This window comes from Mesoplodon bidens (assembly GCF_964165515.1).
Source record: "Mesoplodon bidens genome assembly, chromosome: 8".
Classification (NCBI taxonomy): Eukaryota; Metazoa; Chordata; class Mammalia; order Artiodactyla; family Ziphiidae; genus Mesoplodon; species Mesoplodon bidens.
Genome location: NC_138165.1, coordinates 79285542 through 79312400, shown reverse-complemented (window position 1 = coordinate 79312400; position 26859 = coordinate 79285542). Strand labels below are relative to the sequence as shown.

General features: G+C 37.4%; 1 protein-coding gene and 1 pseudogene across 7 annotated transcripts; one reads left to right on the top strand and one right to left on the bottom strand.

Annotated features, from left to right (window-relative positions):
* Positions 1-469: 469 nt before the first annotated feature.
* LOC308621700 (heterogeneous nuclear ribonucleoprotein D-like) lies at positions 470-1486 on the top strand (annotated as a pseudogene). Its single transcript has one exon. The product of its transcript is annotated as a heterogeneous nuclear ribonucleoprotein D-like (transcript).
* Positions 1487-5392: 3906 nt separating this feature from the next.
* STRADB (STE20 related adaptor beta) lies at positions 5393-26679 on the bottom strand. Of its 6 annotated transcripts, XM_081242890.1 has the most exons (14): positions 26525-26679; positions 26027-26168; positions 24115-24196; positions 23158-23254; positions 19865-19945; positions 14897-14996; positions 11703-11824; positions 10494-10602; positions 9490-9613; positions 8294-8465; positions 7890-7994; positions 7474-7721; positions 6734-6776; positions 5393-6228 (listed from the first exon to the last, which is right to left on the bottom strand). In XM_081242890.1, exons 4-14 carry the CDS (start codon positions 23167-23169, stop codon positions 6085-6087), a joined length of 1260 nt encoding a protein of 419 aa, XP_081099016.1. In that variant the 5' UTR covers positions 23170-23254; positions 24115-24196; positions 26027-26168; positions 26525-26679; the 3' UTR covers positions 5393-6084. The 6 variants fall into 6 exon arrangements, with proteins under 6 accessions (XP_081099016.1, XP_081099015.1, XP_081099017.1 ...); XM_081242889.1 differs by lacking the exon at positions 26027-26168; XM_081242891.1 differs by lacking the exons at positions 26027-26168; positions 26525-26679 and adding an exon at positions 24710-25247.
* Between the last annotated feature and the right edge of the window lie 180 nt (positions 26680-26859).

Here is a 26859-nt window from a genome sequence, read left to right as displayed (position 1 = left end):
CAGTACATAGATTAAAAAAAAAATCAAACATTTTTGTGAAAGCAATTATAACTACAATGAATAGCAAAAGGATAAACATGAAAATGTAAAATAGGACATCAAAATCATAAAATAGGGGAATAAGAAAATGTAGATCTTTTAGAATGTGTTTGAGCTTATAGGACCACCAGGCTAAAGCAAGTAGACACAGTAATGAGTTAACATACTTGAAAACCAGTGTAACCACAAATCAAAAACATACAAAAGATTCACAAAAACCAAAAAGAACTCAAGTATAATATAAAAGAAAACCAGTTGCATCATTTGCAACCATTCTGTAGGTTTTCTCTTCGTTTTGTTTATGGTTTTCTTTGCTGTGTAAAAGCTTTTAAGTTTAATTAGGGTCCACTGCCATTTTAAATCCAGCTCCATACAATGCTCCACCACTGTTGCGGCCACGACTCAGACTGCGTGACAACACCCACCAGCCAACAATTCTGCCACCATGGAGAATATAAATCAGTACAGTAACGCAGAGGGATCCAAGATTAACGTGAGCAAGAATCAGCAGGATGACGGTAAAATGTTTATTGGAGGCTTGAGCTGGGATACAAGTTAAGAAAGATCTGACTGAATATTTGTCTCAATTTGGGGAAGCTGTAGACTACACAATTAAAACAGATCCAGTCACTGAAAGATCAGGAGGATCTGGATTTGTGCTTTTCAAAGATGCTGCTAGTGTTGATAAAGTTTTGGAAGTTAAAGAACACAAACTGGATGGCAAATTGCTAGACGCTAAAAAGGTCAAAGCTTTAAAAGGGAAGGAACCCTCCAAAAGTTTTTTTGTGGGTGGACTGAGCCCAGATACTTCTGAAGAACAAATTAAAGAATATTTTGGAGGCTTTGGAGAGATTGAAAATATTGAACTTCCCATGGATACAAAAGGAAATAAGAGGATTTTGTTTTATTACATATACAGACAAAGAGCCAGTTAAGAAATTGTTAGTAAGCAGTTATCATCAAATTGGTCCTGGGAAGTGTGAAATCAAAGTTGCACATACAAGCAACAACAAAAAGGAGGAAGATGTGCTGTAGCTGGTGGGTGAGGTGGTGCTGGAGTCGTGACTGAGGTCAGGGCCAAAACTGGAACCAAGTAGTAATTATTATCAAGGATATGGAAATTACAATAGCACGTATGGTGGTGATCAAAACTATAGTGGCTATGGCTGCTATGATTATTCTGGGTATAACTAGGAACTACGGATACAGACAAGGAGATGCAGACTACAGTGACCAAAAAAGCACTTATGGCAAAGCATCTCGAGAGGGTGGCAGTCACCAAAACAATTGCCAGCCATACTACAAGGGGACATTGAAGAAAACAGGAGGAGATTGCTTGCAGGATGACAGTGAAGATTGGTCTTCTGTTGATCTAAGATGATTATTCAATAAAAGACTTTCTAGTGTACAAGACACAACTGTGTCCAACTGTATATAGCCGCCAAATCGTTTTAACTTTGTCTTCTGCTGTGTTATGACTCAATGTGGATTTGTGTTTATACAAATTTTATTTGTATGATTTCATGTTAAACCTCAAATAAATGCTTCCTTATGTGTTAAAAAAATAGATAATTTGAGCAGGCTGATCACTAGAAGTGAAACAGAATCTGTAATTTTAAAAACTCCCTGCAAACAAAAGTCCAGGACTGGATGGCTTCACTGGGGAATTCTACCAAACATACAAAGAAGAACTTATACTAATCCTTCTCAAATTCTTCCAAAAGATTGAAGAGGAGGGAACACTCCCGAACTCATTCTATGAAGCCACCATCAGCCTAATACCAAAACCAGATAGAAACACTACCAAAAAGAAAATTACAGGCCAATATCTTTAACGAATATAGATGCAAAAATTCTCAACAAAATACTACCACACTGAATCCAACAACACATACAAAAGATCATACACCACGACCAAGTTGGATTCATCCCAGGGTCACAAGGATGGTTCAACATATGCAAATCAATCAATGTGATAAAGAAATGACAAAACCACATGATCATCTCAATACATACAGAAAAAGCATTTGACAAAATTCAACATCCATTCATGACAGAAAAAAAATCTTACCAAAGTGGGTAGAGAGCGAACATATCTCAACATAATAAAAGCTATTTATGACAAACCTACAGCCAACATAACACTCAACAGTGAAAAGTTGAAAGTCTTCCCACTAAAATCTGGAGCAAGACAAGGATGCTAACTCTCATCACTTCTATTCAACATAGTATTGGAAGTCCTAGCCACAGCAATCAGATAAGAAAAAGAAATAAAACATACCCAAATTGGAAGGGAAGAGGCAAAATTGTCATTATATGCAGATGACATGATACTACACATAGAAAACCCTAAAGACTCCACACAAAAACTACTAAAACTGATAAACGAATTCAGCAAGGTAGCAGGATATAAGATTAACATACAGAAATCTGTTGCATTTCATTACACTAACAATGAACTATCAGAAAGGGAAAGCTAAAAAAAAAATCCCTTTTAAAATTGCATCAAAAAGCATAAAATACTTAGGAGTAAACCTGACCAAGGTGAAAGACTTAAACACTGAGCACTATAAAACACTAATAAAGGAAACTGAAGATGATTCAAAGAAATGGAAAGATATCCCATGTGCTTGGATTGGAAGAATACTGTTAAAATGGCCATACTACCCAAAGCAATCTACAGATTTAATGTGAACCCTATCAAATTGCCCATGACATTTTTCACAGAACTAGAACAAATAATCCTAAAATTTATATGGAACCATAAAAGACCCAGAATTGCCAATGCAGTCCTGAGGAAAAGGAACAAAGCTGGAGGCATAACTCTCCCAGACTTCAGACAGCACTACAAAACTACAGTAATCAAAACAGCATGGTATTGGCACAAAAACAGACATATGGATCAATGGAACAGAATAGAGAGCCCAGAAATAAACCCACACACCTACGGTCAATTAATCTTTGACAAAAGAGGCAATGGTGTTGGGAAAGCTGGACAGCTGCACGTAAATAAATGAAATTAGTACACTCCCTCATACCATACACAAAAATAAACTCAAAATGGCTTAAAGACTTAAATATAAGACATGACACCATAAAACTCCTAGAAGAGAACATAGGCAAAACATTCACTGACATAAATCATAGCAATGTTTTCTTAGGTCAGTTTCCCAAGGCAAAAGAAATAAAAGTATAAACAAACAAATGGGACCTAGTCAAACATATGTTTTTGCACTGCAAAGGAAACCATAAACAAAATGAAAAGACAACCTACAGAATGGGAGAAAATATTTGCAAACGATGTGACCGACAAGGGCTTAACGTCCAAATATACAAAGAGCTCATACAGCTCAATATCAAAAAAGCAAATAACCCAATCAAAAAATTGGCAGACGACCTAAATAGACATTTCTCCAAAGAAGACATTCAGATGGCAGAGGCACATGAAAAGATGCTCCACGTTTCTAATTATTAGAGAAATGTATATCAAAACTACAATGAGGTATCACCTCACACCCGTCAGAATGGCCATAATTAAAGTCTACAGACAACAAATGCTGGAGAGGGTGTGGAGAAAAATGAACCCTGCTACATTGTTGGTGGGAACATAAATTGGTACAGCCACCATGGAGAATAGGATGGAGGTTCCTTAAAAAACTAAAAATAGAGGTGCCATATGATCCAGCAATTCCACTCCTGGGCATATACCTGGAGAAAACTCTAATTTGAAAAGATACATGCACCCCAATGCACTATTTACAATGGCCAAAACATGGAAGCAACCTAAGTGTCCACTGACATGAATGGATAAAGAAGATGTGATATATATATATATATATATATAATCCATGTTGCTGCAAATGGCATTATTTCATTCTTTGTTATGGCTGAGTGGAATACTTTCTACTGTGTGTGTGTGTGTGTGTGTGGATTATCATACTAAGTGGAGTAAGTCAGAAAGAGAAAGACAAATATCATATGATGTCATGTATATGTGGAATCTAAAATATGATACAAATGAACTTATTTACAAAACAGAAACTCACAGACACAGAAAACAAACTTATGGTTATCAAGGGGGGAAGTGGGATAAATTAGGAGTTGGGATTAACAGATACACACTACTGTATATAAAATAAACAACAAGGACCTACTGTATAGCACAGGGAACTATATTCAGTATCTTTTTTCTTTTTTTGCGGTATGTGGGTCTCTCACTGTTGCGGCCTCTCCCGTTGCGGAGCACAGGCTCCGGACGCGCAGGCTCAGCGGCCATGGCTCACGGGCCCAGCTGCTCTGTGGCATGTGGGATCTTCCCAGACCGGGGCACGAACCCGTGTACCCTGTATCGGCAGGCAGACTCTCAACCGCTGCGCCACCAGGGAAGCCCCTATTCAACCCCTATTCAGTATCTTATAACCTATAATGGAAAAGAATCTGAAAAAGAACATGTGATTTTATCCATATATCTCTCTATATAGATATATATATCAATATATACACCTACATATATATATATATCACTTTGATGTACACCTGAAACTAACACATTGTATATCAACTATACTTGAAAAAAAAAAATCCACTGGTTCAGCTTCTCTGGAGAACCCTAACACAGTGGACCTGAGAGGCACTGTTTCCCAGCCTCCACAGTCCTGCTTTGCAGTACACATATTGACTCTCCACACAGATTTGAGAGCACCTCCTCTGTGGTTCCTGTGAGCTTCTGTTGCTGAGGGGAAATGAGAAGGTGGAGGTTAGTGGAATGAGCTACAGCCCCCACCACTACAGGTGATCTCAATGCCTCCACTGGTACTCATCTCTTTTCTCTCCTCCACCTTGGCAAGTCTTTGTGGCTTGCTTGATGGAGTAACCCAAATATCCTTGAGGAGGGCTGGCCAATAAACATGAAAAGATTTGTGTTTCAGACTATTAGTCTATATATTACTGTCTCATTGGTTTTCATTTTTAAGTCTTAAAACAATCATTTCAAAATAATTTTTAAGGTAATGTTAAATAAGAGTGTGCAAATAAAGAAAATCTACTAATTGAGGTAAATCCCAACTTATCACAGTCCAAACTACATATTCTTTTTGAGACAGCATATCTCTTTTGCTAATAAGGTAAAAACTATTGAGTTCTCTATGTCCTTGTAAGTTGGATCTCCTACAGGAGCAAGAATAATCATATAAAGGGCTGGAAAATCTGCTTCCATTGAATCAAATACCAGGCTGTCCCCAGTTCAACAGGTTATATAAATAAATCTGTTTGAGAAAGAGCTTTCCTTGGCAAAACAAATTAGAATGTATGTTTTAGATTTGTCAAACCACACAAAGAACATTATTATACTCAATTGAATAAATCTTTATTGAGCTCCCACGGGGTGCATGAATTTAGGATCTATAATTTACATAAGTAGAAAAGTGTTACTTTAGACCCTTAACAATTTAAAAAAAAGCAAATTACAACTTCTCTATATATTTCAAGTGAATCATTTAATGTGAGTGAGGCTCAGTTTGATATTACCATAAGTATTAACACATGAAAATGGGAAAGTATAAACATTTTCCCTTCTATCAAAAACAGGTTTGATGCCAGGATAAACTAGCCTGTTGGTTTAACAATAGCTGATTAAAAAGGCTAGAGAATCTGGAAGTAAAAAACGTACTTGGAAGCAATGTCCTCTGAGGGCTCATTCCCCTGAGGGCAGCAAAATGCTGAAAAATTTAACTGGCTCAAAAATTATACTGAGAGATCAAAAAGAAGAGTTAGTCACAGCTTGGGAAAAAATTTTGAGAACAGATGACACTAAATGTAGTTAGATTAATAATTCCAAAGTTTCCCTGGAGTTATAATAGCACTCTGAGCTAACCAAAGGGGCTATAACCTCATGCTCCTTTGAACAGAGTGGTTTTAAATGATAGATTCTCCAGTGCACCAACTGTATTTTCAAGTATAATTCTAGTATTTGTACCTAGCAATACAGAAGAAAAAGCAGCAGGGAGAAAATGTCAAGTATATAGGACATAAAAGGGTTTGGCAGCCCTAGAATTCCCAGTTTGAATCTTTTTCATCAGGAAAATCCCATTCCGGCTCAGTCCAAGGTGACACTGGAGGTGGTGCTGTTGATGGCCTGTGACAAGCAGGAGGCAACAGTGAAAGTATTGAACTCTGGCTTTCTTCCTTCATCTGTTAAAGAAACTCAAAATAAGGCTGTTGGTACATAAATTCAATACATTAGTTTTATTTAGTAAAAAATAACTTTTAAAGAAATCATGTTAAATGTGTTTAAATTGTTTTTAGGTATTTTCACTTAAACATGCCTTTGATTCTGGTCATCCAAAAACAAGAAGAAGTAACAGCCAAATAAACTGACTTTTATCAGAATTATTTTGCCCATACATCATTTCTAGCCAATATAGAAAAATAAAATGTCTCTACGTTAATCAAAATATAAGCTGAGGATAAAGTAACACATGATGATATTCCGTTTGTCTTTACTCATTTTGTTTCGCAGAATGAATATTTTAGAAAGTCTATAATTAAACTACCAAAAACGTTTTCTTTTTAACTTTACCTTATAAGAAAATTATTAAGAATCTTAGTAACCAAACTGTCCCATTAAGCCAACAAAATGATGTGACTTTTTAATAGTATTAAAAAACATCTAAACAACAAAGATAGATCAGCTCACCTGTTTGAAGAAAACATGGGATAATAAACTGCTTGCTGATGGCCTGAAATTTTTTTGAAAAAATTATTTTAAAAAAGACCTCATATTAGAATGTAGATTTTTTTTGGTGTAAACTATGTTAGAACTTAGGTTTAGAGCTATAAAACTCAATACACAAAAGTTAAAAGGAAAAAATATATGTAAGGAAGCCCAATTCTTAGCTTCAACCTTAACTAATGGGAAGAATTAATTCTAGAGATAACCTTCAATTAGTCTGTGACTTAACATTTATTAGGCACTTACTAATTATAAGGAACTATACTATGCATTAAGGGGCTTAAAAAGATTAAAAAGACACACACCTTATTTCCAAAATGCTAACGCATTAGTTATCTGTGATAATAATTATTGTAATACCAGCAACTAACACTCTTGTACTGCTTGGAAGTTTCTAAAATGTCTTAACATAAGTGCAGTAATTAACGTCCACAAAGATTAACTGATTTTTACAAGGTGACCTGGTTAGGAAATGACACAGCTGAGACTGAAGCCCAAGTCTTCTGACTTCTAATCTATTCTTCCCATTTGCTCATTGTCTCCACTTGTTTTTAGCATTGGTATTTTCTGGATTAGGCTACTGTATAGTTTTTTGATGAATAGACTGATGAAAGATTTGAATTTGGCAAGAAGGAAATATCACAAAACTTCTATAAAATACAAGACACAGATGTTTTATGCTACTTAGAAGTGACCAATATTACCTTTTCTCAGGATCCTGCTGCAAACAGAGCTGTACCAAGCTAAGGAAGGCAGGAGAGAATGTTTTGGAGGGTGGTGTTTGCAATCTGTCACTATTTACTGTGCGAGTTCCACTGGAGGAGACATGTACACTTTCTCCAATCCCAGAGTCTACACCTGATCGGGAATTTTTCATTCTGGATTCTGACTGAGGGAAAATACTGATATCCAATGGGCTATAAGGAGGACCTTTCAGTTTCTGTAACAACATCTAAAAGAAAGAAAAATTTCCTTCAGTCATTTTCAGGCAAAATATTAAAGCAATAACAACAACAATAAAGGTTCTAAGAGTCTACAGCAAAGATGTTTAAAAGAAATTATCTAAAATGTAAGGGATCTTATGAAAGGAAAGTAGTTCAGGGATTTTAGAAGCATTTACCTGAGTCCTGTGCATGTCCTGGAAAGGTACCTGCCCACTGGCCAATTCACATGCTGTAATCCCAACGCTGTAAATATCTGACTTTACATTATATCCATGTAAATCCTGTAGAACAATTAATTTGAAGTCCTTTACTGTAAATACCCTTTAAAAAGTTACATACATATACTTTTTTGATAAAGGGTGGTGAATAATAATGGAAAAAACTCATGAGAAATCAAGATATACCTAATATTTGGTATACATTTAAAAATTCCTAACATAATAATTTTGACAAGAAAGAATAAAAAAAGTCTTGCAGTAGGCCTTTCATCAATCCAAATATAAGGGCACAACTGTCCTTTAGTCAAACTCAGAAGACACTTAAGACGCATAGACAACCCAATGCAATGGCCACACCTGACCTGTCTCAGTAGTTCTGGACTCAGCCACGGCTGCACTGATGTGCTGAACTGTGGGAAATCATACACAGCCCTATGCTTCTGTCCGTGCTTAACCAAACTATGCAGATGGGACAGGCCAGAGAGGGTCACTAGGCCATCACCAGAAATGAGGATATGGCTGGCTTTAATACTCCTAGAACAAAAAGAAACAATCCTAAATACTAAGAAATTGGCCAATGAAGAAAGGATAAAAATCTGGTCAGAATAAATCCATGTATTCCCTTGGAAATTAAATACTCCTTAGAAGTTATAATTTAAAGTTAAATGCAATATTATCCAATAAAAGATAGCCTCTCATGGTATTAACAAAATTTATAAAGATATGTTTAATGTAAAAATTTCCTTCATCAAATAAATTATAAAAGAGCCTTGTTTTTCATCCTAAACACGGAAACTGGAAACTAATAGAGCAGGATGGCCAATAGTCTGGTAAAGTATAATAAAACCTTGGTTAATTAGAATACTGTCTGCTAGAAATCCTCAGTTAACCAGAATGCTGCTAAGAAACAACAAACAGTAAGAAAAAAGCTTTGAGGTGAAATAAACAATAAGAAAACAAGCTTATTTAAAAGCAACTTAATTAAAAAGGAAAACAAATTCCCAATGTATCTTCGAACAGCACTGTTTTTAACATTCAGCCAATTACTTCTGCACCTACAGTTTGGCAACAAGAGAACTGATATTTAGTATGATAATCTCAAAGTGCTACAGAACACTTAAGAAATCAAAGGTTTAGTTACAATCTGTATATGATATAAACATGACATACAACTGAAAAGCAGATAAAGCAGCTCTTCATTTGCTTAAGGAAAAAACAAAACACAAGCGTTAACTAGGATCCCACTCTCCACAGCTTATACCCCAAACAGATAGGTTCTTGTAACCCTCATTACTGGGACTTGAGCTGTGCGAGGACAGGCACTCCATCCGAGCACGGAGCACAGCAGTTGGCACAGAGGAGGTGGTCTGAACATTTCTGGTAAATGAACTATAAAATGTAAGCATCTACTATACCTACTGGTCCCTTCCTCCCTCAATTTTCATTTGCAAGTTTCCTATCCTCCATTCTAACACTCAATTGCTCCTTCCTAAAATCTCCCTAAAAGACTTCTTCCTCTCAAATTCTTTCACTCTGTAAAATACAAATAAGTAAATACCTGTGAATGCAGCCATTTTGATGCAGATAGTTCAACCCTCTCACTGCTCCAAAGAGAATGTTTCTTATTAAAGCTTCACTCATTCCTTCAGGAAAGTAAGTCCTCAAGAGTTGACTTGCTGAACCTGAAAGAAACCCCTAAAATCTTTAGATGAACACTGAAAGTGATTTTGCTTCTAGCTATGTTTTAAATGTTCTTATCAACCATAAACACACACACACATACACACACACGCTCGCATGCACACGCGTTACATTTTAGAGTCTAACCACTTTCTTATGCCAAAGTAATTTTCCTTCACCAATCTTTAAAAAGACTTTTCTAATGACATGCTAGAGATTAGGAAAGTGAATTAACAATATTCAATATTACTAAAAAAATACATACTGTGTGAGAACATATATATTTTAAATCCACAGGCAATTCACAAAAGCTATCCTAAAAATCAAAGCTCTAGAATCCATCCATTTATTTATTCAACACACCTACTGAACACTACTTGTGTTAGGTATTTTATGAGCACCTGGGGATACCAAAATGAAAAATACATACATGATCCTGCCCTCAAGAAGCTCAAATCCAGTGAAGGAGACAGGTACACACACAGATGTTTACAATACAGTGAAATAAGTTTACAATGCAGAGAAACAAGGATAGGGATGGTGTGCACAAGCAGAAAAACTACTTTTGCTTGAAGAATAACAGCAGCTCTCCACTGAGAAAGAGGAAGGAAACTGAAGGGAAAAAGACAGCTTGTTCAAAGGATTGACTTCTCGGAGAAGCAGTCAGTGGTGGTTTCAATGATCATGAGACCCATTCTACTTTTTTTTCTGAAGACTAAAATTCAACATGAACCAGATATAAAAATATATCATGAAATCTAGAATTAGCCATCAGATTTATAAATTAAAAGCAGTGAATCATAAATCTAAGATCACACTCATCCTTAATTATAGCATCCAGGCCAAACCATGAATTATTTTACCCAAAATGAGTTTTCTTACCATAGGCCATAAAAGGAGAAATAACCCAAAGCCAGCTGCCAACAGTGAAAACAGTCCAGTAAGTTGTAATATTGGGATGCCGGAAAAAGTGGGATAGAATCACTGCTTTCTAGTATAGAAACACAGAGACAAGACATTTAAAAACAACTTTTTTAGCTGATCCACGTTGTTATAAAGCAGAAACTAATACACCAGTGTAAAGAAATTATACTCCAATAAAGATGTTAAAAAAAAGAAGGGAAAAGTAAATAACAATAAAGTGGATTTAAATAATAAAACAAAACAAAACAAAAAACCCAACCTTTTTCCTCATCATGAAGATAACAGCAGTAGTGGCAGCTTATTAGTACCAATAAGGGAGCTTATTAGGACGACGCACTGTTCTTAGCGCTATCATGTCTTTAAATCTCACAACCACTACACAAAGTCTGTGACGTTCTAATTCCCATTTTACAGAAGAGGATACTTAGAAACAAGTTAGAAAACTTGTCCAAAAGCACATAATTAATGAAAGTAGGATGTGAGCTTATTAGACAGTCTGACTCCAGAGGTCACAGTCAATAACTATACTGTGTTCTTATGATAGAAACATTTAAAAAATACATTAAAATATGAGTATAAAAGTCACTTCTAACATTAAATCATAGAACCACTGTTAACATTTCAGTATAATTTCTTCCAGTCTTCTTCTGTGCAATATACATGTGCACATATAAATAGTTAAAAAATTGGGATAATATCAAAACAAAATCCTTCCCCTCTTTATATCAAAAATGATTAGTGACAATTGAAATGGTATTATAATATTCCTGAAATGCAATCTGTTAAAATTTATCAATTCAGAAGTTAGTTTTACTTAGCTGGATGAAAAGGAAACTGTTTGCTTTTTGTTTTTTCTATTTCCCTATACGATTATTTGTGACTGGACTGACGAGGGGTATTTAAATAAATTCCAGACCAGTGTTCCAAATATGATATTCATTTGAAGGAACTTATAGTAGTTACCAAAGTTTGAATATATTTGCTCTTTCATGGATCTGGCTTCCAAGTATTCTTTCCAATTCTGTAATTGCATGTTTATTAGAAGAAAGAAATCTACCTTTCTCTAACAGAACTACTAATTTGTGAAAAAAAAAATTCTTATAGGTGTAATCTCCTCAAATAGACATTAAATTAAATGGTTTTTTTTGTTTTTTTTGGTATTGTTACCTGTAAAGCTTTCAGGCGTTCTTCAGTGCAGTTTTCCAGATTTGTAATTTTTACAGTGACCAGTGTTCCTGTAGGAGTATGACGTGCAAGGTGGACAGAAGTCAAGTTGTCAAATCCTCTTCCTATAATCAGACGTAAAACTTGTGTTAATGACCAAAGGAAAAAACTGATAATCTGGACTTCATCAAAATTAAAAATTTTGGCTCTTCAAGAAAACACTGTTAAGAAAATGAGAAGGCAAGCCACTGATTGAAAGTATTAACAATATTTATATCTGACAAGACTTACACACAGAGTACTATATAAAGAACTCTTATAGCTCTATAATAAATGACAAACATCCCAACTAAAAATTAGGCAGACTAAATAGGTAAGCCACAAAAGAAGACACAGAAGTGGCCAACAAGCACATGAAAAGATGCTCAAAATAGAGGAGTAGGAATTAAACACAATATACCATTACACACCTATTGTAATGGTTAGTACTGTGACTTGATAAACAAACTGTTACATTCAAACAATGGAATGTTACTCAGCAATCCCCTACTCCCAGTCCCTGGCAACCACTGATGTGATTTTTGTTTGTCATGTAAATAGTATCACAGGGAGTACAGTTTTTTGTGTCTGGCTTCTTTCACTTAGTATAATGCTTTTGAGATTCTTCCGTGTTTCAGTAGTTAATTTCTCTCTATTGCAGAGTAATAATCCATTATATGTATATACCACAATTTATTTTTATCTATTCATAAATTGATAAACTTCGGTTTTCAGTTTTTTGTGACTACAAATAAAGCTGCCAAAAACATTCTTTAAGTAGACATATGTTTTCATTTCTCTTTGGCAAATACCTGCAAGTGGGATGGCTAGGTCGTGTACGTTTATTATAAGAAGTTGTCAAACTGTTTTTGAAACTGGCTGAACCTCTCTGCATTCCCACAAGCCATGTATAAGTACTGCAGTTACTTGACATACTCACCAGCATTTGGTGTTGTCAGTTTTTAACTAAAAACACCTAGAATGGTAATCTATTAATAGACACCTAATACATGTTAGTTTCCTCCCTCTCTCCACAGTCACCAAATTCTGTCACTTTTATTGTTGAAATGCAGTTAATCTGAAATTCATCCCTTCCCCCCCAGTGACAAGCATCACTTGCCTTAGCTCAAGTCCTGTCCTTGTTCTCTGGATAGATGCAGTGACTTCCTCACTATGCCCTGCATTCTCGATCAGGACATGCACCAAAACTACTGATGGAACTACTTCAAAAGCCTGTGCCTAGTTCCCATTCACCAGAAATTTTGATTCAGGAGGTCTGTGATGGGATATAGGCACTGCAATGTTTTAAAAAGACTCAGGTGATGAGGATGATACACTTCTGGCTGTAAATCCCTGATATACTATATCTTCCAGATTGCTGCCTGGAACTGCTACCAGTTGTCCTTCTAAATTCAACATTTTATCAAAAGAAAGGTACTACAGTGCAGCAGCTGAGAGCTTAGACCTTAGAGTCACAACAGTTTGCTTTCAAATCACTAACTGTATGACTATTACTTAAATTCTCAGAGCCTCAGTATCCTCATCTGCAAAATGGGAGGGCTAAAGGGGTGAAATGAAAAAATACATATAATATGTTCAGCCTGATTCCGATTAGATGCTATTATGATCATCATCACTATTCCACAATGTCTCTCTGGTAGAGACGATAAATTCCAAACCTTTCCTTAAATCCACTGAGTAATGAAGTTGGTACGTTGCGGGGCTGACAGAGAGAGCCTGAACTTCTATATATATACCCCATATGAGATCTTTCACAATGTGTTCCAAGCCTCCTTTTTCAGATTTATCTACTCCTACTGCCTACTCTCCCTATGTTCCTGAGTCTAGGCACAGAGCAGCTATGGGATAGTCCTTCCTCAGTCACCTATTGGAGTAATTATTTTTTTACCTTTTTTGGATTGACACCATCTGAAAAGTCCTTTCTAATTTGGGGGCATTTTCCATCAGTGCTATTTTAGAAAAGGTCAAATCCTTATTTCTCTTTTGGTCACCTTGACCTGGGCATGGGAGGGTCAATGACATAAGCTTGGTCAATTGGAGGATGAAGTGAGTGACAAAAGAAGCAGAGGAAGTCAGAACTCACACTTAAAACTTATCTAAAATCCCATTTTTAGTAGAAACTTTTTTCAGTTAAGTTGGAACTCACCAGTGAGGTCCAACACCATCTAGTGGGGTTAAAGTACCCTACTAGCGTACATTAACTAGGCTGCTCTTATGCTGTGACCCAGGCTACGGTTCTAGTCACATAGTTTCTCTGGGTTTCTTCCAAGCCCATTTCTTTAGCCAATGATTCTGTGAGTTAGCAAAATTGTTCAAAAAATTCTTTTAGTTTAAGTAGTCAGGACTGTTTTTTGTTGTTTGAATAAAAACCCTGACTAGAATATTTAGTAAACTTTTCCTCATGCTTCAGGATCCAGCCCCTTTTTGCTATCTTCCTTGACTCCTAGAAGAGTCGAGATGCACAGGTGAACGCTCCATCTTCTCTGTTCCCATAACACTTAGCACATCTCTACTATAGTACCTTCCAGTGCATAAGACAAAGTTATCTTTCATGTTTGTCTTCCCAGAGAGGATGTGAACTCCTCAAGTGTTTTACATGGCTTTATATTCCTAGCACCTAAGATAGTTATCTCTTTGTATTATTTAAGAGATGTTTCTGAATACTCAGAGCAACTTTTCACAGGTATAAGGCTAAGAACAATAACTCAGCCAGTTCCAAACTTAACTGAAAAAAGTTTCTACTATGAATGGGATTTTAGGCAAGGTTTTAAGTTAAAAGAAAGTAATTTGGTTAAAGGACTGTAACTGAAAAGATTTACATGATTTGGTTTAAATCAGACAAATGATCAGAAGTTCCCCACAATAAAGATACAAATAACAAATGTTTAGATTATTTAGTGTCTTCCTCCTCTACAAGTACTTCAGTGAAAAAGTAAAAATTCTAGAAGGTAATCTTGAAAAAAATCTGGGCTACTGTTTTAGGACAGATAAAATTAACAGATCCGTTTGACTGACACAATTAACATTTAGTTTTATGCTGTGGGTAACAAGAGAGACCTGCTTACAAAGTAATCTTTTTGTCATCAATTTCATTTCTAACAATGATGAGTCAATTATATGCAATCCAGAATGATTACCTATTTCCACTTGGAGTTCATAGTGAGAAACATTGGTGGAACAGATCACTTCACTGGCTCTAGTGGATGGAGGCAACAAGGAGAGGGTTGGCTCATCAACCTGCATTGTTTTAAAAATATGAAAACAAAATAGGTATAAACTTTTTGGTGCCCCAATTTGGTCCCCTACTCCAATGTAAAATACTGATATTGTCTTTTCAAACACACAAGTGCTCATTAGGAAGGCACTGAAAAGGTGGCTTAAGAGACTGTTTTAAGATCCAAAAAGTATTTACAACAGCTAATAAGGGAATGCTAGTTATAAAGCTATCAGCCTGTGAAGGGGGAGACGGCTAGAAACACAGATTTACAGGTAGTGAAGAATACTTTCCAGCACAATTCCCAGGAAGCATTCTTAGGAGTTGCCAAGAATGGCTGTTGACTCTTCAGGGTATCTAATAAATATATCAAGGGAAGAAATGAAATGACCTATGAGGAATATTCTATTCTGGTGCTGTTAACAGTCTGGAGGTGTTAACAGTCAAGGAACAATTTCCATACTAAAACCTATTAAAAGAAGCTGAAGAAGTTTTTCAAAGATGAGATGAATCAGAAGGGAGGTCAGAAAGAAAAATAAGCCTCAAGAGATGGGAGAACAGGATAGGGTACCGAAGTCCTGAGTTAATGACCATGTACCACTATGGCCTTTCACGGGATACTATGGAGTCAGAGTGCTAGGTTTGCACCAGATCCCAGTGGCACTGAAATAACATGCACACAGGAGAAAGAAGAGGCCAACACCACTGGCATCATATGATAGCCATGAGGATCTCTAAAAGGACACCAGTACTCCAAAGGCACTTAGCAACCTTTACAGGCACCAGCAGGTGGCAAGAATCTTGTTACTACCTCCAAGGTAAAAAGAAGGAAAAAGGGAGTTAGGAATGACATTACTATGTACTAGGAATTCTGCTAACTAATTTTTACATTTGATTCTACATGTTCCCCAAGCTTTTAAGAGCGCAGAAAAATATAATTGTAAGCTCATGGTAAAAGGTGAATAATCTGCAAAAGGGATGAAAGGCTATAAAAAGAAATTCTACCATACGACTGGAAATAATCCCAATGAAGAAAGAAATCTAAATAAATCAATTCAATTTCTTTAGAACAAGTAGTCTTAAACTCAGATTTAAAGAACACATATAAGAGAGAGAAAGAAGAGCATATAGCAGTTTAAAAAATGTTTAAAGTGATAAGCTATAAGTCTGTCAGGAAGGCTACAGCACAGAATGAACTGAGGCTTACAGTTCACTGCTTGAAAAAAATGGCATCAGGTTACCAGATGATGGATTGAAATAAGACTAATCAACCCCTACTTTGCTTCCATCAACTCCATTAGGGAAATAGTCTTCTTTAAACTAGAAGCACTTCGGTTGTAATTAAGTAGCTGAAGCTCAAAACAGGTTGTTTTAAATAGGTTCAAACCTCCAAACCAAAGACAATTACATCTAGGATATTAAGTCTGAAAATAAAGTAAAACTCAGATGAGAAACCCAAATGGAAATAGTCAAACATTGACTCAATTTTCAAAAAAGGAAAAAAAGCATAAAGGGGCAAGCTTGATGCTGTTGCCCAGTAAGGTCTGGTATCAAATCACTACACAAATGAGTTATGGACACTTAAGAAAACAACATGGTAATCACAAGAAGACAATATAGGTTTACTAAGAGTAAATCATCTTAAAACTAACCTCACTTCTCTTTTTAATTTCATGACTAGAGAATTAGAAAGCAAAAATCATGGCAGGGTCCTTGTCCTTGTCAAACTTTTTAATAACTTTTTGAACTAAAAATTCAAAAGACCTGGTTAATGAATAATGTGAGAAAAAACTCATGAAAACAATACCATTTACAATAGCACCAAAAAGAATAAAATACTTAGAAATTAACTTAACCAAGGCAGTGAAAGACTTGTACAATGGAAATTACAAAACATTGCTGAGAGAAATTAAAGAAGACATAACTGAATGGAAACATAACTCATGTTCAAAGATTGGAAGACCTAATATTATTAAAATCTCAAGGGATCCTGAATAGCAAAAACAATGTTGAAAAAGGAACAAAATTGGAGGACTCACTCTTCCTGATTTCAAAACTTACTACAAAGCTACAGTAATTAAAACAGTGTGGTGTTGACACAAAGACAGGCATATAGAGCAAGAGAACAGAATAAAGAGCCCAGAAATAAACCCTCACATATATGGTCAAATGACTTTTGACAAGTGTGCCAAGACCATTCAATGGAGCTAGGACAGTACTTTCAACAAATGGTGCTGAGAAAAAAATTGGATATCCAGATGCAAAAGAATGAAGTTGGACCCTTACCTATACAAAAATTAACTCAAAATGGATCAAGAAAATATTTGTAGGTCATACTTCTGATAAGATGTTAATACCCAGAATATAGAGAGAACTAAAATTCAACAACAAAAAACAAACAACCCAATTCAAAAATGGGCAAAGGACTTGAATAGCCATTTCTCCACAGAATACATGTATGTGGTCAATAAACACATGAAAAAATGCTCAACATCACTAATCATTAGGGAAATGCAAATCAAAACTACCATGAGATAACACCTCACACCCTTTATGATGGCTGTTATCAAAAAAGCAAAAAATGAGTATTGGAGAGGATGTAGAGAAACTGGAACTCTTGTGCTCTGCTGGTGGGAATGTAAAATGGTACAGCCACTGTTGAAAACAGTATGGTCATTCCTCAAAAAATTTAAATAGAATTACCATAGGATCCAGCAATTCCGCTTCTGGTTATATACCTAAAAGAATTGAAATCAGGGTCTCAAAGAGATATTTGTACTCCTATGTTCACAGCAGCACTATTCACAATAGCTACAATGTGGATGCAACCCAAGTGTCCACCAACAGATGAATGAATAAGGAAAATTAGTATATACATATAATGGAATATTATTCAACCTTAAAAAGTAAGAAAATTCTGCAGTATGCTGCAACACTAGTGAACCTTGAGGACATTATGCAAAGTGAAAAATCTCAGTCACAAAATAACAAATACAGTATGATTCCACTTATACTGGTACTTAGAGTAGTCAAAGATCAGAGACAGAAAGTAGAATTGTGGTTTCCAAGAGGCAGGGGAATTATAAGGGAAGGGGGAGCTACTGTTTAATAGGTACAGAGTTTCAGTTTTACAAGATGAAAAGAGTTACAGAGGTGAATGGTGGTGATGGTTGTACAATATTATGAATGTATTTGATGCCACTGAACTGTACACTTTAAAATGGTTAAGATGGTAAATTTTATGTTATGTGTACCTAGCACAATAACCCCTCCCACAAAAAAAGCAGCACTTGTGGAAATTTCCTGAGTTCTAGGCCTCTCTCTTGGTAACAGCAAGGAGTCAACAACAGACACTTTACTTTCTAAACACTACCTGTCTGAAGGGTAATACTTGAATGAAAACTAGGATTGGATACTATATCCTATTGTACAACAAGGTACATAACTAGAAGACTTTACAGTATTAGTGAGTAAAAAGTGAAATGACAAAAATGATGACAATTGAAGATAAGGTCAGAATAAATTTATAAATAGGATTAACTGGGATTACTCTATTTTGTAGGACTAAGGTATCTGAAAGGCAGGTTCTATTTTATAGAAAGAATTATAATATAAAATGAAAGTTAAGAGATTTAGAGGGGAAAATCCCAGAGAAATATTTACTTCTCAGCATGTTTCTTTAAATATTATTTAATACATCAGGCATTGCCCAAGGATGATAAAGATACAAAAGACAGGATGCCTATTTTATGGGGATCACGTGGAGAGACATATACATCAATCATTGCGAGATAATATAGTAAATGCCATTTTATGAGGATGTCTAAGATCTGTAGGACCATAATAGAATTAAAGGTACAAGAGCAAAGGCTTCAGAGATGTGATATTTGAGCCAACTCTTTAAGCACGAGGAAGAATTTTAGAGGGGTATTTCAAGCAGAAATAAAAGTATGTGCTAAGACTCAGTAGCAATAAATGAAACTCAAACATTAGACATATTCCATACCATCAAGAGTCCTTATAAAACACTAACAAGTTTAGGCTTTATCCCATACACTTTAGGAAACCAATGGCAATTTTAAAGCTGGAAAGTGGCACAAACAGGCCTGTATTGGTAACAGTGTTGAATACTGATCTGAGTGGGAGAGGAGGTTATATGTGTGTCTAGGATACTAGCGGCAATGTGTTTACCTGCAATAGTCCAGGTGAGAGATGATGAGGTTTGAGTAGTAGCAGTGATCAGGTGAAGGAGGGGATGGACTCAAGGGCATTTCAGAGACAGATCCGTAAGACTTGGTGTGTAACTAGATGTGAGGGCAGAGGAAGAGGCGATGTGAGGGCAGAGGAAGAGGCAGTGTGAGGATAACTCCAAAGTTTCTAGTTAGGGTGACTTAGTAGATGGATTTTCATTTGCCAAAGCAGGAAATTCAGTAGGTCAGTGAAGTTTTGAGAGATTAAGGTTTTACTCAAACTGCACAGAGATGCCTTTGAAAATTCTAACCAGAGGAATTCTACAGACACATCTGGTGCCCAGGAAAGAGTCCAAAGTTGCAGGTAAAAACTTAAGAATCATCAGTCCTACCTGATGACAGGGTCCCTCACAACCTAAAGGAAAACCTCAGGTAGCTCCAGACAATCTGAAATCTGAGCAACTGAAACCACAGGAGCCAGTGAGACTGCTTAGGGAGAGTCTGTTTAGGCAGAAGAGCAGAGGCCAATTATAGACTTCTGGAGAATAGCTTATGTAGAGGAAGAAGAAACAGTAAAAGAAGAAAAGTGAAAGAAGAAAGAAGTAAAGAAAAAGAGATATAGGAGAACCAGAAATTATATTCTGTAAAATGGTGTCACAGAAGGCAAAAGAGGAGTTAATTGTACTTAACCATTTTCTTACCAAGTTTTGATGGGCACTGGTTTCAGACTGTTTTTCAGGTCTGAGTGATTCAACTTGTGTTCGTGAAGTGCAGAAACAATCCTGTAAATTCAGAAATATACTAAATAAGTGAAAAATAAGTCACAAGATAAGTAAGGGTGGCATGTGGATACAAAAAAGTCTGTTGACTGGGGTGAGGACCAGAGAGAAAGGGCAACGTGCAGGAACTTGAACTGGAGCCAGGATTCATACTGTGGAGGTTGACAGTATGGGAGAGAACGGAGAAGCAGCTGGGTATGCAGAAGACAAATTTCATATCTGCTATAATTTTACTTGGCGCTGTCTCTGATTCTTGCCCTCTACCCTGGAGGTAATAATATCAATTCATCTTTACTGCTGGTGTTAATTTTTAACCCTTTCGTAATCTTTGCAGTGTTTTTCTGAATATTGAGCTAGAGATTTATTCTGCTCATCATATTATTTTTATCTTGATCTTCAGATTTTCTTTTTCCCTTAAGTGTGGGAACCATGTTTATCCACATTAAACCACACATTGAGTATATCAATATTTGGAACCAATTTTGTTTCGTAAGGTGATAAACATCTCTAACCAACTCAAATCAAATTAAGAGACTTAGTTCCATTATCACAATTTACATTTTCCTGCATTTCAACTCAGTGTTCTGTTATCACATATTGTCAATAAAGAAATGTAACACCTACACATGTTAGTGGTGTGAAGCTGATGTTATACTTATTTAGGAAGAAAAGGTATGTCAAAAGAAAAGTATAAACAAGTTGTATGAAAGAGACTTTTAATTATTTTCAAGCATCTCACGAACATTCATTTTTATATGAACATTAAAGTATAATATCAAATGAGTCTTTAAGACAAGTCTATTTTGCAGTCACTTACTTAAAGTAATCAAACTTCCTTTAGCTTAAAATATGCCAGAATTTCTCATTAATCAAACTAATCATTTTCCCAGTTAGCCTAAATTACTGATTAAGTTGAATTCCTACAGTCTGTACATATCAATCTTACCACAATAATTTGACATATATCCCCCCCCGTTTTATGTAAAACTCGCCCCTGTAGAACAGGAGCTAACAGTGTCAAGATAGCTGTAGAATCATTTCCTTTGCAAAGTTTCTATTGGTTTGTGTAGGGTGAATAAAATTTACAATAAAAGTTTTTGAAGATACTTAATACTGTTGTTCATATAAAAAATAGCCACCAGTTACATCATTTATATATTATATTTGGTACTTACATATATTTTCCAACATTTGCCCTGAATCTTTCACAATAATCATTCATACTATTGTGTGGGAAAGGGTTAGCAGGCCTAAAACTGCTCTCCTTGGAAAGGCCTATTTGCAAGGTTGACCCTTGGCTGGTATCTAGGAACTCGGATTTTGGGAGGGTTCCCACCATTCCCCGGTAAGAATGGATCATGGTGTGCCTAAACTGTCTATGCAAACAACAAGGTTTATGCTGAACACCTGCTTTCTTTCTGGGAGTCTGGAATTTTGTTCCTGCTGCTCCTTTGAAAACACCACTTCTTAGCTGTCAAATAGAGGTAAAAGTTGAATGAGGAAGAATCCTTCATAAGCAAAAACATTAACTTTATCTCAGTTACACAAATATCTCACTGAGGAGAAAACAAGAATGTTTTGATTCAAAGGATTCAAAATATTTCATTGCAAGAAGAATACAAAGTAAAATTATTAACAAACTGAACAAATATAAATGACCCTATCAAATTCTATTTTTCCAAAAATCCATAATTATGAAATAATAGATTAAGTAAGATGTCATTTCCCCCAAATTTGGAAGCCCTGGGCAACCACACAGCCCTTTGAATCTCAGTATCTCCATTTATCAAATGCCCTTTTACATCTCATCCAACCTACAAATTGACATAAAATTGTTAATCTTAAGGAATCCTTTAGAGCAGGAGTCAACAAACTATGGTCCACGAGTCAAATCTGACCCGCTACCTGTTTTAGTGCATAAAATTTTACGGAAACACAGACACATTCATTTGCATTTATTTACATATTGCTTATGGCAGATTTTTACAAGAGTAACTTAATAGAGATCACATAGCACACAACTACTACCTGGCCCTCTAAAGAAAAAGTTTGCTGATGCCTGCTTTAGAAAATGAGGTAGATATTTCACCTCAATGTATTTTCCAGATATATAAAGCTGCCCTTTTAAGTAGATAAACTTTACTTTAAACATAAAGTAAATGCATTATATATTTTCCAAATAACTAACAATACAGTCTCCTAACTTCATAGTTCTTCTGCCTCTCAGACTTGGCAAGTGATAGAGTGGATTGGCAGATGTGAGTTTGAGCCCTGGCTCTAATTCTTCGCAATCATGGGCCAAACTCCAAATGAGGATTATACCACGTGCCCTGCTTACAATTTTGAAGACTGAGAAAGATATAATATACAAAAGTATTTGTAAATTACAAATCATCATACAAATGCACCTACCACTTTTTAAAAGATCACTGCTTTAATAATTCAAATATTCAAATAACGTATTATATTCTACATAAGACACAATGAAAGTCCTAAAACTACTTAATCTAGAGTAGATACCATGGACTTAATATAAACAAAAACCATGTTAGTATCTATACATCATATTAGACAATGATCCTAATGCTTCTTGTCTTGTTAAGACAAGGGGCTTATTTTTCATACTATTTTGCTTGCCTTTAGTCAGATGGAAATTTGTCAAAGGGATTTTTGAAAGATTTAAAGGATAAGGCATAGCTAACTGGATGGAAGAGTAATGTCTAAGGACAGTAAATGTATGAGAAAAAGTGGGTACGGGACAAAGGAATAGAAGGAGTATATCAGAAAAGTATAGGAGAAGCTCTTTTTTTTTTTTTTTTTTTTCTTTTTGCGGTATGCGGGCCTCTCACTGTCGTGGCCTCTCCCGTTGCGGAGCACAGGCTCCGGACGCGCAGGCCCAGTGGCCATGGCTCACGGGCCCAGCCGCTCCGCGGCATATGGGATCCTCCCAGACCGGGGCACGAACCCGTATCCCCTGCATCCGCAGGCGTTCTCTCAACCACTGCGCCACCAGGGAGGCCCTAGGAGAAGCTCTTTTTTAAAGAGACAAAAACTCAATGATAATTTAACTCATTTTTAAAGACCAGAAGTCTTTCAGATCAAAATAACATCTCAGAGCCTAAGAATATTCCATCAGAGTATGCCTATTATGGCTTTGCACTAACATCTAATTACTCTAATGACACAAAATTAGATCCATGCTTACAAAAACTTACCAAAAGAGACATTGAATCGCTTTAGTTCACAGAAAGTGAGAAAAATCCATCTACTCCAAAGAAGAATTCTGCTTTATCTTCAAGATACAGAAATATCCTAGTATAAAAACAGAAGCAAAATAACTTATATTTTCATACAAATTCCTTAAAGATCTAGTTGCCATAAACCCACCACTATAGGGGCAGCTATTATTTGACACAAGGACTACAGACATTCCTGAAAGGTGTCCTTACAGAGCATTTCTGTTTACTGAATACTATTTGGGATCTGACATCACAACAGAAAGGCAGAGTGAAGTTGAAAGGAGGTTCTGAATATTTCCAAAGCCTCGATAAACCTGCATCTCTTCTTCCTTATCTTTTCTATACTACTTTTATACAGAACCCTAAGCAAATGTAAAAGCAATACAGAAAGGCAATGTTGGACCCACTTTTAATACAAATGATGCCCAAGAATTTCCAATGGTTCTACTTAGAAGTAAACGTTGAATCTTCCAAAGCTTCCTTATCTGATTAATTACCTATTAAATCATCTAGGGTCACTGACCAGCAAATTTGGGAAAGAGTCAAGATTAGCAACAGAGTAGGAATTAATTACATTTTCTTCTTGCCATGTTTAAAAACAGATTTTTTTTTCAGTTTTCATGTGAAAATAATATTTTCTGTAGGTTGAATATTTTTTTACCTTATGAATCTTAGTTCTCATTTCCATTCTTCTTGGAATTTATTGACAGATAGGAAAGATACAGATTATTATACAAATAATTCCTTCCACTTTCACTGATGGAGTATTAATCTCAATAGTTTATGAAGGCTCCAACAGATGCAGAGGTTTAAAATAGTAACTTATTCAGATTCAAGGAGCTACAAAAGCACCACCAAGTTTCCAAATCTTTCCTAATAGAAAGGGTGGCAATGTTCGAAACTTGCTAGTGCTGGGTATTCCCTTACACCTACCCAGTATCTCTTTCACCTAAATTGTGGTTCATTATTTCATTTTAATGAAGTCCCCAGGTTTGATCAAGGCATCTGCAAACATCTGAACAAAATGAGAAAGAAAAAGCTTTTGTAAACCATAGATATTATACAGCAGCATCCAATTTTATTGCTAAGAAAAGATGTCAATTTATTCAGGATATTCACTACAAACCAAAGGAAGAGAATGAGAAGAAGAAAAACACCCGAAATGGTTTATTTTTGTCACCTGCCATTCATTACCATCAATTTAAGGCACTGGTGTTTGCTGTGTTACAAAAGGGGTAATGCAAAACCTGCCCTGCTCACTTTCCAGGGTGATTCGGATCAATGAAATACTTTATCTGAAAGTGCTCAGAACTACCAAATACTGTTATCAATAAGAGCTTGAGAAGATGCTCTGAAAGGTACCAAATGGTAGGACTCATTTGGAAAGTAAGTTGGCAATGTTTTGATAACTATAAAAACGTTTGTCCCTTTTGACCCTGTAAAATTCTCACTTCTAGTAATCTATTCTAAGGAAATATCCAAGTAAATGAAGAAACCACACGCATGTAGAAAGTAATTACCCTGTTACCTGAAACGGTCAAGTATTCATCCCACAAGTGTTTAATGAATGGCTGCCATGGGTCAGGCACTGTGCTGGGCACTGGGGACACTCACTAGTGATCGAGGCAGACAAGGCCCTGACCACTTGAAGCATACATTTCTACAAGCAGAAAGATCAGGGATGTCGTGATTAACTGCATTTCCTGGTTCTCAGGACTTTGTTTCTTGCTCTTTCCGTGTAATATCAGTTAAGTTCTTTCTTAAATAACAACAAAAAACCTTTAAATTCCATTACATTATCTATTTTTCAGAAAAACTCGTAAGAAGCGGACACAATCTGTGAGAATTGTCAGTACTAAAGGGGTTGCCCACGTGCGTGGCTTAACCCCAGATGATTTTGCTTTAGATGTGACAGACTATTAAGAGATAATTTTATGAGACATTTTGAGGTCAAGGCAGCAGCTGCCCCTGCTAAGAGACGGGGTGAGGGGGGGTCGCTGAAGGGCGGGGTATAGATCTGCCGTCATAATCTTCTCCTGCATGCTCTTTCACTAGGTATGAACATAAACCCTTTTCAAAAAATCATACTTGAGGGCTTCCCTGGTGGCGCAGTGGTTGAGAGTCCGCCTGCCGATGCAGGGGACACGGGTTCGTGCCCCTATCTCGGAAGATCCCACATGCCGCGGAGCGGCTGGGCCCGCGAGCCATGGCCGCGGAGCCTGTGTGTCCGGAGCCTGTGCTCCGCAACGGGGGAGGCCACAGCAGTGAGAGGCCCGCGTACAGCAAAAAAAAAAAAAAAAAAATCATACTTGAGACTTGTATTTCTAAATGTATTTACAAGTATATCAGTGTGGTCCCTCGCACTTATATCTAAAAAGCGAATTAGAATAAAGGTTTCTAAATAATTTAAATTTGTTCTAAAATAGGATGGTTCCTCCGAAAGCTTTAATCTGAAAGGTTAACGCTTTCTGCGACAATCGGAAGGCGCATCTAAATTACAGAGCTCGGGTTTTGAGTTAATTTAAGCATCCAACAGAGGCCCTTGTTACAGGGAATGCAAAAAAGCCAGATTTAACTCTCTTTGCGGAGCTTTAAAATTACTGTAATTTTCAAAGTTATCTTGGGAACCCATAAAATCTTAAAAATTATAGCCACACACAACTCGGTAGAATTTTCCAAACTTAGCATCGTGACTCAGGCTTTCAAAACATGTTTACTAAGCGCCTACTGTATGCCAGGCTCTATCCTAGATAGGCGCTGTCACCAATCCCAATCGAGTTCTGAAGAAAAAGGTACACGACATAACAAACCCACGAGGGAAAAACACAACGCTGAACTTAAATACCGAGGACGAAACGCGGCTTGAGCGTTCAATTACGTAAAAGCTTCCTTCCGAGTCCTGCTTTGGGGGACTTTGCAGCGAGCTCGCAGAAGGCGGCACACAGAGCCGGGCCGGAGGGCACCTCGGGTCTGGAGACTCCGCGTGCCTGTGAGTGAGGCCAAAGGTGACAGCAGGGGTGGGGGTGGCGCCGCGGGCAGCTGGGCCCCGCGCACCTGGCACCGCCGACCCCAGCAGGCACCGCCTACCCCGCACGCAGGTGCCTCGGCCGCCGCGCGGCCCGGGACGCCGGGCCGAGCCGGAGCCGCGCGGCACGCAGGGGCCGCTCGCCACGCCGAGCCGGACTCCCGCCACGGCTCCGTCGGCCTCCCGGGTTCAGGCTGCAAGCGGGGCGGCGAGTTCTAGCCTCCAGCTTCCGTAGGCGCGCGCTGGCGGAGCCGCGCTCCCTCACTTCGCCACCATCCCGTAGCCCTTCCCCTCCCCAGCCCGGCCTCCCCTCATTACCCTGGCGGCGACCGCGGCCAGCGGCTCTCCTCAGGCGGCCAGCGGCGCGGGGCCCGGGCGCCAGGCCCGCCCAGCGGCAAAGCGAGCGCGCAAGGACCGCTCGCGGCACAAGCCGCGGAGCCAGGAGGGCGGCGCGACCCGTCTGGCACTGTGGGCCTGGAATTCTGCCCCAAACCCCAGCAGCCCTCCGGCACTGGGCTCGCCCCACCCTGGACCCAGGGTCGCGGCCCCGCCCCCGCCCCAGGGCTAGCAGCGAGAGGCGTGGCCTTCAGAGTTAGGGGGCGTGGTCGAGAGGAAACTACAATCCCCAGCAGGTCGTGCGCTGGTGCCGTGCA

Coding starts and splice junctions, on each gene's coding strand:
- STRADB (XM_081242890.1), bottom strand. Junction 10,603..11,702: donor AACGCCTGAAAGCTTTACAG/GTAACAATACCA, acceptor TTTCTATACTAG/AAAGCAGTGATTCTATCCCA. Junction 6,229..6,733: donor CCCATGTTTTCTTCAAACAG/GTGAGCTGATCT, acceptor TTTCTTTAACAG/ATGAAGGAAGAAAGCCAGAG.